The 11,240-nt window shown below is 48.2% G+C and overlaps 1 protein-coding gene across 6 annotated transcripts in view; it reads left to right on the top strand.

Moving 5' to 3' along the window:
- NCKAP5L (NCK associated protein 5 like) overlaps positions 1–10,225 on the top strand; it is a 60,169-nt gene extending 49,944 nt beyond the window's left edge. For 4 of the 6 annotated variants that reach the window (XM_075591204.1, XM_075591203.1, XM_075591202.1 and 1 more), the window contains exons 8-13: positions 2,416–4,928; positions 5,399–5,567; positions 5,692–5,758; positions 6,096–6,398; positions 7,168–7,283; positions 8,946–10,224. In XM_075591204.1, coding sequence (XP_075447319.1) covers positions 2,416–4,928; positions 5,399–5,567; positions 5,692–5,758; positions 6,096–6,398; positions 7,168–7,283; positions 8,946–9,176 — 3,399 coding nt within the window. In that variant the 3' untranslated portion in view covers positions 9,177–10,224. Of the gene's footprint in view, positions 1–2,415; positions 4,929–5,398; positions 5,568–5,691; positions 5,759–6,095; positions 6,399–7,167; positions 7,284–8,945 lie in introns of all 6 variants that reach the window. The other 2 variants (XM_075591205.1, XM_075591206.1) reach the window with 1 other exon arrangement.
- Positions 10,226–11,240: the final 1,015 nt, after the last annotated feature.

The raw sequence follows: 11,240 nt of genomic DNA, 5'->3' as shown, positions 1-11,240 counted from the left end.
AGGGAGGGGGGATGGAATATGCACAGCCCGGTAATGTGATGTGGGGGGGGGGGGGGGGGAGGGAGGGGAGATGGAATAAGCATAACCTGGTAATGTAATGTGACGTGGGGGGTAGGGAGGGGGGATGGAATAAGCACAGCACAGCCCGGTGACGTGGGGGGTAGGGAGGGGGGATGGAATAAGCACAGCACAGCCCGGTGACGTGGGGGGTAGGGAGGGGGGATGGAATAAGCACTGCACAGCCCGGTGACGTGGGGGGTAGGGAGGGGGGATGGAATAAGCACAGCCCGGTAATGTGATGTGGGGGGGGGAGATGGAATAAGCACAGCCCCGTGATGTGGGGGGGTGGGGAGGGGGGATGGAATAAGCACAGCCCGGGGATGTGACAGGAAGGGGGGGGGGGGGTGGCGTAAGCACAGCCCGGGGATGTGACAGGTGGGGGGGGGGGGGGGTGGCGTAAGCACAGCCCGGGGGAGTAACAGGTTGGGGTTGGGATGGAATAAGCACAGCCCCGTGATGTGGGGGGTAGGGAGGGGGGATGGAATAAGCACAGCCCCGTGATGTGGGGGGTAGGGAGGGGGGATGGAATAAGCACAGCCCCGTGATGTGGGGGGTAGGGAGGGGGGATGGAATAAGCACAGCCCCGTGATGTGGGGGGTAGGGAGGGGGGATGGAATAAGCACAGCCCCGTGATGTGGGGGGTAGGGAGGGGGGATGGAATAAGCACAGCCCCGTGATGTGGGGGGTAGGGAGGGGGGATGGAATAAGCACAGCCCCGTGATGTGGGGGGTAGGGAGGGGGGATGGAATAAGCACAGCCCCGTGATGTGGGGGGTAGGGAGGGGGGATGGAATAAGCACAGCCTGGTGATGTGACAGGTGGGGGGGGGGGGGTGGCGTAAGCACAGCCCGGGGGTGTAACAGGTTGGGGGGGGGGGGTGGCGTAAGCACAGCCCGGGGATGTGACAGGTGGGGGTGGGATGGAATAAGCACAGCCCGGGGATGTGAAATTCTCGCAAAGAGCTTTCCGTCTATGTATAACATGATGGGGTAGCAAAGAAGTTGTAGGAGACAGAAGGACATTTGTGAGTTATATAAATAGATTATTAGGAAAATAAATCGTAGAACTCGATTGTCTCCTCTTTATTCTTAAAACTACACTTTAGCAACTAGACAACCAGCATTAAACAGGCTAAATAATATCCCAGCAGTCTCTATTGTTTAAATTACAGGTAGCGCATTTCTCAGGGAGAGAGGAGCCTCTGGCTGCCTATACAAAGCATCTCTAAGGACCCAGTGTAAATGTACATTAAACACTTGAGAACTTGAGATGGTTTAGAGCTGAGGTGCTAATGAGAAGCAGTTTATTGCGAGCTCCTCAGTTGAACAATCCTACCACTGGCTTGAAATTGCTTCTGACCAGAGGCCAGTATATCCTACCTGTAGATTTATTCTCTGTGGTTCCTTACACCGGGAACTGCTGATGAAATCTTTGTGTTCTTGAAGGTGATCTGATGATTTTAAGCAGGGCGTGGTGTCATATTTACTAACCAGTGCTACTCCATAGGAAATGTTCCCGTATGGCTAGGTGAATATGGCCCCTTACAGCTCATTCAAGTGAATGGACTGTAACAGGTTTTCTCCAGCATGGAAGGCGTCTTGGAGTAACACTTCTTAAAATAAAATATGTCCCATACGGCACACTTTCAATTTGCATGCAGAGGATGTGGTTCCTCCGTGAGCACGATAGAGGAAGCCGGTGGGATTCCGCTCATAAAACAGAGTCAACATGAAAAGGTTCAACCAGTTTAATTGATGCTTACCATGGTGTAAAGCAGGGTTGCCATCTCCAGTCCTTAAAAGCCACCCTTATGTCAGCTTTTTTTATTGAGCCACCTGTGCTGAAGCAGGGATATCCTGAAAACCTGACCTGTTGGTGTCCCTTTTAGGACTGGATTTGGCCACCTCTGGTGTAAAGGTATTCTTCCCATATTTTGTTTGACACAAAAAAAATATAGCAAAAATACCCCTTTTTATCATGAGTTTGAAACGGCAAAGGGTTAATTGTTTAATGCATAGTTATCGTTAATGTGACATGGCAAGGCTTCTATTCTGTCACCTGTGGGATTGGAATTGTTCCTCTATGGCTGCAAGTTCTTATATACAATAAAAGCATACATTGAGTTGTAGGGTGTAAATATACAAAATGACTTAATTTGGTTTAATATATGTACTGTACACGAGACCTCTGTAATTGCATAAAAAAATCCCAAACATTCGGCTTCACTCTGGGAATAGATGTGTGAAGCTACCACATTTATCTACAGATATGCTTCTAGTTTCCAATCTTCTTCAGCTATAATTAAGGGACAGGTAATAAGTGTGCATCTGTAATTAGCTGTGATTTATTCCTCTAGGAGAAGCAGCGCTCAGGCCGTGCCTCCTCCTCCTGCCGCTCTCTAGATGCCATGTCTCCATTCCTCAGGAAGAAGGCCCAGATCCTGGAAGTCCTGCGCAGGTTGGAGGCCACAGGATCCCAGCCTGGCTTGCCCTCCTGCGCCGTCCCACCAATGCTCCTTGGGGGTCTGTCAGCGGGTGGGAACGGGCTGCGGATGGGATCGGAGCAGGACTTCGACTATCTGAATGGAGAGGGTCTGACTCCTCCAGAGCTTTGTGGTGATGAACCCTGGACGTCCTGTCTGCTTTTGGCCCAGAGCGGTTGGGAGGAGTTGCTCAAGTGGAAGCCCATTCAACGTGAGCCGCCTGCAGGGAGCCCAGGGGAGGGTGGAGGAGAGCGCCTTGGCCTGACAACGGGGGAGGACACACCGTTGGCACGGCAGGCTGAGGGAAGCTCTTCCTCTTCAGATGATGACATTGGAGACCCGACTCCTCCTCCAAGTGAGATCAGGCAGCGGCTGCCATTCACCGACTTGGCAAAGGGCTTGGGACCTTGTCTGTGCTCCCGTGGAGCAGGAGATAAACGGGGCCCTGACGAGGGGCACTCTGATGGGATTGGTCTCAGTAGGGGGCACATGGGGCACCTTAACTCCTTAACCTGCTACAGTCGGAGCCTGCGGGATCTGGCAGAGAGTCACCAGCTGCCCAGGATAACAGCAGCAGGTGCCGAGAGGAGGGACTCTGTGTCCCGGTCCCCCGGGAAACTGTTGATTTCTGAGACCTCTTCAGATGGACTGGCCCCTTTCTGTCCCTCGTCTCCTGGGGGCTCTTCCAATCCTCCCAGAGAAACAGGTGGGCTGATCTATAAGAACACGCCCCAGGAGCGACCTGATGTCTGCTCACAGTCCTCCACCTCCGTGGTTCCTATCCCCTCCTCTCCAGACCTTCAAGACCCACTTGTCCCCTCCCCTGAGCCTCGGGCACCCCACATCTCATCCCCAGCCAAATTCCTCAAGTTTCTGAAGCTCCCAGGATCAGCTGAGAAGCTACAGAGCCCAAATCCTTTACGGCTTAGTCCTCAGCTCACTCAAACCTCCAAGATACCGTGCAGGAGCAATAACTACGAGGTCTTCCCCTCCCCGCGCCTGGGTAGGAAGGCAGCTGAGGAGTTGTCTGAACCTGTTACTGAGCCACCTTCCCCCTCTGAACTTCTTAATCCTGATACCAGCAGGCCAGGACAGGGTGAGCGCCCCCAGGGCAGTGTGATAACTAGGCCTGGAGTGCAGTTCTGCACCAAAAAGTCACATGATTACGAGAACGTTCTGGCTTTCTCAGCTGGGCCCTTGGAGCTGCCCCCTATGGACCAGGCTGTTGAGTCCTTAGAGGGAAATGCCCACTTGGCTGCCGGTGTGTGTTCCCCAAGCTGCCCGGCACTTTGTATCCACTCCCAAGCGAAGCGTGTTGATGACCCTTGTAGTCCATTGAGCACCCCATTAACTAGAAAACCTGGAGCTTCTAGAAAACCCCTGGAATCTGCTGGGCATCTCCCATTCAGAGAGAGGATGGGGAAGTTAAAGGGATTAGACAGTCTGCAGCCAAGCCTCACCCTAGAAGGGACGGAGGGCAGCAAGGGGATGGGCGATGGCCCCGAACTTCGTCCATCCATGAAGAGATCTATTGGGGTGAGCAGCCTGAAGACACCGGAGGCTGGCTCCACAGAGAGCTACCCACCTAGATACCACCCCCAAAAAGCAGAGGCAGCTCGGATTCGTCAGCCTGGGGCTCATGGTCTATCTGGTTCGCCCCATGGCCCACGCAACCTGAGTCGGGCACCCCCTGTGCCCAGCAAAAGCCCTCGCAGTCCTCACAGCAGCCCAACCAAACTACCTGCCAAGTCTCCAAGCAAGACCACGTCCAAGCCTCAGGTATCTCGGCCCCTGAGTGAGGAGCTGAGGCCAAGCCCCCGTCAGCCACCACATGCCAGTGAAGACAAGCAGAGGACGCATTCCGCAGGTGCAGGCAAGAAAAACGGCACATGCCCTGACTATGCCAGCACACGTAACACAGGCCCAAAGGGCACAGAGAGCCTACCACTCAGTGCTGCCCTGCACTCTGCCATCGAGGAGAAGGTGATGAAGGGCATCAAGGAGAACATGCTGAGGTTGCAGGAACAGCACCGGGCCCCAGTCCCTGACGCCAAGCACCGTAACTCCAGCGGCATAGCCAGCTGGTTTGGCCTAAAGAAGAGCAAACTCCCAGCACTTAGCCGGAGGCCTGAGGCCGGGCGCTTGAAAGAAGAGAAAAGGGAGAGAGCTGGGGGTGGCTCCCCGCGCTCCAGGGAGGTGAAGACGGAGAGCCTGAACATCTCCATGTTGATGGAGAAAGCAGAGGACCTGCGGAAAGCCCTGCAGGAGGAGAGAGCCTACATCAATGGCCTATCCTTGGACAAGACGCGCACAGCAGCCTCTGTGGAGCAGATGCAAAGCCCGCGGCCCCTAACTGCTGACAACTTCATGCAGCAGCTGCTGAACCGGTGAGTGCGGGCAGGACACAATGATATGGGGAGGGTAATAATCCAAGTCTATGGCTGGAAGGGGGTGGTGTGGTAGATTTTTAGTTGCAAAATTATTTATTTTTTATTTGTATTCGTTTGATAGGAAAAGAACACATAGCATCCCAAGTGAATTTGCTGGCACAGTTATAATTATTTTTTATATATAAAAGAATATGCTGGGTTTCTTTATTGTGGTATTATTGTGAGAAATTATGACTTATATTAAACCTGATCTCGGTCTGTATATGTGGCATAAACCTACTGAAAGGGATTCTCCTCCCCCCCCCCCCATGTTAGACTGTGTAAGTCTGTCCTGAAATCAGCATGCCTCTTTGTTAGTTCATGCAGCACATTAGCAGTGAAGTTGTTAATTGGTTTTGTGAGTTTTTTTAGATAAACTGGTCTTCAGGCACTAATCACCGACTTCCCCCCCCCCCCTCCCTACTCAGGGTGGATGGGAAGGATCCTCCTCTCGAGGTCCACCTAGAAATGCAGACTCCGCTGCGGGACTTTCCCAGGTTATCGCCGGAGAACAAAGACGCCAGACCCTTCCGGTCCCCAAGGAATGGGATCGTCACGCAGCATGTGCAGCGTTGCGAGCAAAAGACCTTGGAGCAGGTAGAGGGACAAGGCATGGCCAGGGAGAAGGGTGGCTTGCACGTGTCTTCTCCTGTTTCTTCCACAAGCCTCATACTGGGGTTTTTTTTTTTTTTTTAATTTAATTTTTTTTATTGTCTTACAGAACAGAGAGGTAGTTCTCCCTCCAGCCGAGAGGATGTCTGAATCTGTCACTTCTCAGCACTTTGCTGGTATGTTCCTCTGTTTATAGTGGACAGTTTTTGGTGTGCCCATTGTGTATGTCACAAGGGTGCAGCTTTTTTACTTTTATTTTCTGCCCCATCCTACATGTTTTTTTATTTTTTTTCCCCACTTCTCCACCCTCCCCTCTTCATTTGACCTTTCTTGCTACCTTCTCAGCTTCTTTGACTTTCCTCTCCCTTACTCCCCCTTGACTTTGTCTCTCACCTATGTATGGTTAGACTGTCTCGATGTCCTGCCATGCCTCTCCCCTTCACCTCCCATCTGCTCTGTGTGCACTGTTTTGAGATGACAGTGATAGCATAACTGCGTTTGTGTGTTCCACAGCTTGTGATTCGCTCACAAGGACTCTGGACAGCGGCATCGGGACATTTCCTCCGCCGGATTACTGTGGAGGGACACCGAGCAAAAGCGTCGCAAAGCTGAAGCCCAGACTAGAGTCTCCCTCTGTCCTTCCTGTGGGAAGGTTTTCTGCCTTTCCCAAGCTGCCGAGAAGAGCGAGGACCTTAGAGAGGGACATGCGGGGCATGGAGGAGATGTTCCCATCGGGGCAGCACCAGAGCGTCCCAGCATTCCATGCATTGCTGGCAGAGCCCGAGCCTTCTCTGGGACACCGGGTGTATGGAGAAGGTTTGTGTTCCAGAATCGAAAATAAAAATATGGTAACATTGTATGTATAGGTACAACACAATAGGAGGTTCTCTTCATACGTGTGTGATAGTCTGCTTGCATTTCCAGAGTTGGGTCACTGAAGAGTTCTAGTAGCCACAAAAAAAGTTAGGACATTGTAGGGTTTGATTAAAAAAAAAAAAAAAAGAAGTATAGAGACAGACGTGTTTTTTTTTTTTTTAAAATATATTATTATTCATTCTGAATGATACTGTTTGAGATGCACCTTGGCTACCGTCTTATTTATTTATTTTTCCTTCGCTTTTTTGTTTTTGTTTCCCTATTATTTTTTTTTGTACTTATTGGACCTAAAGGGGAAAAAACATTGGGTATTTTGTGCTGAACCTTTCATGGCTGCTAATGGTTTAACATTTCTGCAAAGACTTTATGGTCCCCATATCTATAATTTATTGTCTCTATAAATAGTCCCCTCTTCATGATTAAGTATTTTAATGGCTAACTAACTCCTATAGTACTTTTGCTATGATTAGATCACGAATCCAAAAAGCCCAGAGCCAAAGCAACAGTGCTACTAGTTATGATTCAAGGATCAACATATTAAATATGCTGTGAATCTATCCGCTTCTCAGAGCGGAGGAGAGTTCAGCTTCATTCAGATTTTCTGGGACTAAAACTTTCTCCAGCTGAACGTCGTCTTCACAGCATATTAAGGGTGGTGCGGTAATGGCATAGAAAGGAAACCTCAACTCGTGCTTTGTGTTTCTGTCAGATTCCAGCAGGGATCGCACCCGGCCTCAGCAGGGCAAGAACTGGACCTTCCCCAATGCCAAGGTCAGCGGCAGCTCCACAGAGGGCTTCAGGGGCAGAACACATGACCTCGAAGAGGTGAGAAGATTAAAGGGGCACTACTTTCTAAGACTAAAGTGAATTAATGGTAGTGGCACATTTTTTTTCCCATTATTTATTTTATTTAAGGTTAAAGCATTCCCCCCCCCCCCCCACAACCCTTCCCCCCCTCCCCCTCTTATTTCTATATGTAAAGTATGTGGCAATATATAATTATATATTATTACCTACGCTGGCAATCATTTGGTGCTCCTGTTGTAAATCTTTTAAAATCCTGATTGTGTGCCTAACATGGTGGTTTCCAACTTTTTTTTTTTTTTTTTGGTTAAGGAGCCCCAAGTGAAATTCTGAGGAACCCCAACCATCTCTAATAACTCGATCTGATGCATTGTAAATTCTTCTGTATTTGGTACAATTTTCAAATGACCAGATAATTGCAGGGAACCATTTAGGCATGCCAGGGGAACCCAAGGGAACCCTGGTTGAAAAATTGACTACTTAAGTCAGTGTAACTAAGCAGCTACAATGTATCCTGATATTACTAAGGTAACATTATCTATTGTTAGTTTGCAGCTCAAACTGCTGGGAATATTGGCAACAAATTATCACAAACAGGAAAGTGTTGCGAAGATCTTACACTACTGGGGAGATGGGTTAAACCTGCTATTTAAATCAAAGGATGCTTTAAAACTCATTAAAAATAGCATTAAGCGTTGAATAATAAATAATAAAAACAGTAAGTATTATAGAATACTACAAAAAAATATGAATACACATGCACATAGTCACGCCGATATGCACACCGTTATACACAGACCTACACATGCTTATCACATGCTGTCATTTTAGGCCGGTGCTTTTGTGCTTTCTGTGCTACCCTCTGCTCAGTTTTATGAGCTTTGCATATTATCTGTGATGAGAATTAGACTTTTTTTTTAATATATAATTTCTTTTGGCTAATTAATTTTGCTCTATGTCTGCCCTGCTCCCCACGAGTGTAAATAAGACCAGCATAGCACTGCGTCCTCTGCATCCTAATCAGCAAGCGTGTGCTGTCAGAGGCAGGGCTACGAGCTCAGAGAAATCCACATCTCCCGTCTGCCTAAAGCAAAGGGAGGAGGCGGGTATGTGCCCCCAGAGAGGAGAAACCAGAGCCTTCATGCTGCAATATTCAAGGGAAGCTGTTTTAATTAAAAGCTAATTATACTTTTTTTTTTTTTTTAAATCCTTCCTACTAAATCTATCTTAAAAATAATTAAAAGTGCGTGTAATCTCTACTGAATGATGGGAACTGTTTCCCAGGAATCGATAGACAGACGACTTTTTATTTGCCATGGCATTTGTAACATCGGACAGCTGAAGTGCATCGAGTCATTAAAACTCCTTGACATCTGCTTTCTCTGAAACGGTCTTGTCTTGAAGGTCCCAGGAGGGACTGAAACATTTATTTGTAACAAACATTTGGGGATTTTAATTTTGATGGCACACACACACACACACACACACACACACACACACACACCACACCCCCCCCCCCCGTTGGGTTATGAAGTTTTGCGAGCACCCCACCTCCAGCAGATAATTCGAGTGCCTTTACCTACCTTGAGATAGATCTCAATCTCCTCTCCATACATTTTTGTAATTTTTTATTATTATTATTATTTATCTTTCCTTGCATTTATTTTTCTTGTCATCCTGCAGCTCCCTTCGGAAGGTGACAGAGACTGTGACGTATCGGGTTACCCACACCCCTCCCTCTGTTTCCCCGGCAGCGTGAGCAGCCGCACCCCCAGCACCTCTGAGGTTGGGGAGGAGGGAACAAGTGAAGCCAAATCCAGAGACAACGAGCAAGGCCAGACCGGGCTGGAGAACTCCGAATCCCTGAGCGACTCGCTGTATGACAGCCTGTCGTCCTGTGGGAGCCAGGGCTAACACAGCATCCCAGTCCTCCTGTCCTTTACCCAACCAGCCACCATCAACCACCGAACAACATTGCAGACAGTGCTGGTTGCCTGTGGGTGCTAATCAGTGTGGAGTCCTTGTCCTTTCCATGAGAGTGTTGGTTGCTCCTCTAGAATTACTCTCCTCCCCATGAGCCTCATTAACCCCAAGTATTAGCAACACACTAGGGACTTGACATCTGACCTTACAGGTAAAGGTCACAGAGTCCTTGTAGGGCTGTTGTCCCTTCTCTGCCTCATTCTCTCCCAGTCTGCTGAGAGATCTGAACTCGCTCCGGCTATCCGTTCCTTCCCTCCTACTTATATTGCCATTGTTGTCTTTTATTTGTGTGTGTGTGTGTGTGTGCGTCTCTATGGGTTGGCTCCCCTTTTTTTTGTTACGCATTAATGCCAGCAGCAGAATTTGTGTCCTTCAGAGCAGGAAGACTGGTGAAGGAGGATTGACGGGTTATTACAATACCTCACATCTTGGGTTGTCTGATCCATTACGAGCAATGTGTGAAAGCTCCAACTCTGAAGCAAAGTGAATGAGATCTGTTCACATCCATTTACCTGCTTCAGGGCGAAGGAGCTGTTTGGGAGAGAGTAGTAGGAATAATACATTATTCGGCTACATATCTGGAAGTCTCCCTAATAAGTAGGGCGTGTTGGGCGGTGTGATCAGGTGCGACTTTGCCATCCCTGATGCCTTGTAGTGTTCTGGTTTTGTTCTAGGTTTTTTTTTTGTTTTTGTTTTTTTTTTGGTGTTAATTTGTTTTATTATTATTTCATAAATTGTAATGTGTTTTAGTTTTTTACTTTCCTCTTTTTCCCATGCAGTTGTATTGGGTTTTAATGCTGTCGCTCTTAAGATGGTGCTAATGGGGGGGAGGGGGTTTACATTCCTCGTTAGGTTTGTCTTCCTGTTTTTTTTTTGTTTTTGAGTTTTTTTTATACCAATGCTTTTTATTTAATTTATATAAGTTATTGTGACTGTTTTTTTTTTTTTCTGCCTCGCTTTTCTTTACAACTGAAAATAAAACATTGTAAAAGTCTGTGCAGCCGTTTTGAATTCAGTGCTCTTTTCTCATGAGACCTGAGAGGCTAGGGGACCCTCTGGGTGTAACCGGGAGGAGCAGAGCCGGTCTGTCCTCTCATTGTATATTCGAGGTCACCGGTACAGATGTACAAAAGTGTCAGGGCCCACTTCATGTAGATCGAAAATCACAACTCCCCATTATATCTAAATGATGACACTTTTTTTTTTTTTTATAGCCCAGAAGCAACCGATTGCACTAATATGTCCCTGTTAATAAGATGACATGGAGGTGTTTTTTTTTGGGGGGGGAAATCTTTAAACTTTTGTGATGAGGCTGTGTTCAGATCCTTCCTGTCCTCAGTAACCCATCTTCCTTCATTCTTCTCGGAAAAGAATTATGGTGCCATTAGGCCAAACGGCAAGAAGTGGATGTCGGTATGTGGATGATGAGAATTGATGTTCTACGCTGAAAAATCTGCAAGTTCAGCTGTGCTGAAAAGTAGTTTCAATTGCCATTATCCTGGGATACATTGGCATTCCTGCAAACTCTCCCTTTTGTTGATCCTCAATTTACTTTTTAGCTTCAGTGGCCCCATAGCTTTCAATGGAATCTTACTACAAATCTCCACAAAAATGTCCTTCTCCTGTTCACCCTGGCAGTGGGCACCGTCGGGTTAACTCCATCCTCCGCTTAGTAGGACAGGAAATATAATTCTTGCCGGTAGGCCATAAAGGCCCCTCCCACTACCTGCAGATTAGTCTTTTTTATGTCCTACAGCTAGGAGCAGGGTCTGTTGTTTTGTTTAAAATAGTACTCGCCTGACTGTAGTTATTGCCGTCAAGCCAGGGAATCTCAGCCTCTTTTCCATGAAGCTCTGTCGACATGCCCTGGGGGGATATCAAGACGGAGGCCTGAGCGACCAGGCAGCCCCACGGAAGCGTATGTTGAACTCTGGGCACGGAACAACAGGGCTGTTGAGCAGCGGAGGTTCAGAGTGTACTGCACAGGCGTCTAAG

Source organism: Ascaphus truei, chromosome 3, assembly GCF_040206685.1.
Source record: "Ascaphus truei isolate aAscTru1 chromosome 3, aAscTru1.hap1, whole genome shotgun sequence".
NCBI lineage: Eukaryota > Metazoa > Chordata > Amphibia > Anura > Ascaphidae > Ascaphus > Ascaphus truei.
This window is presented reverse-complemented; position numbering and strand designations above follow the sequence as displayed.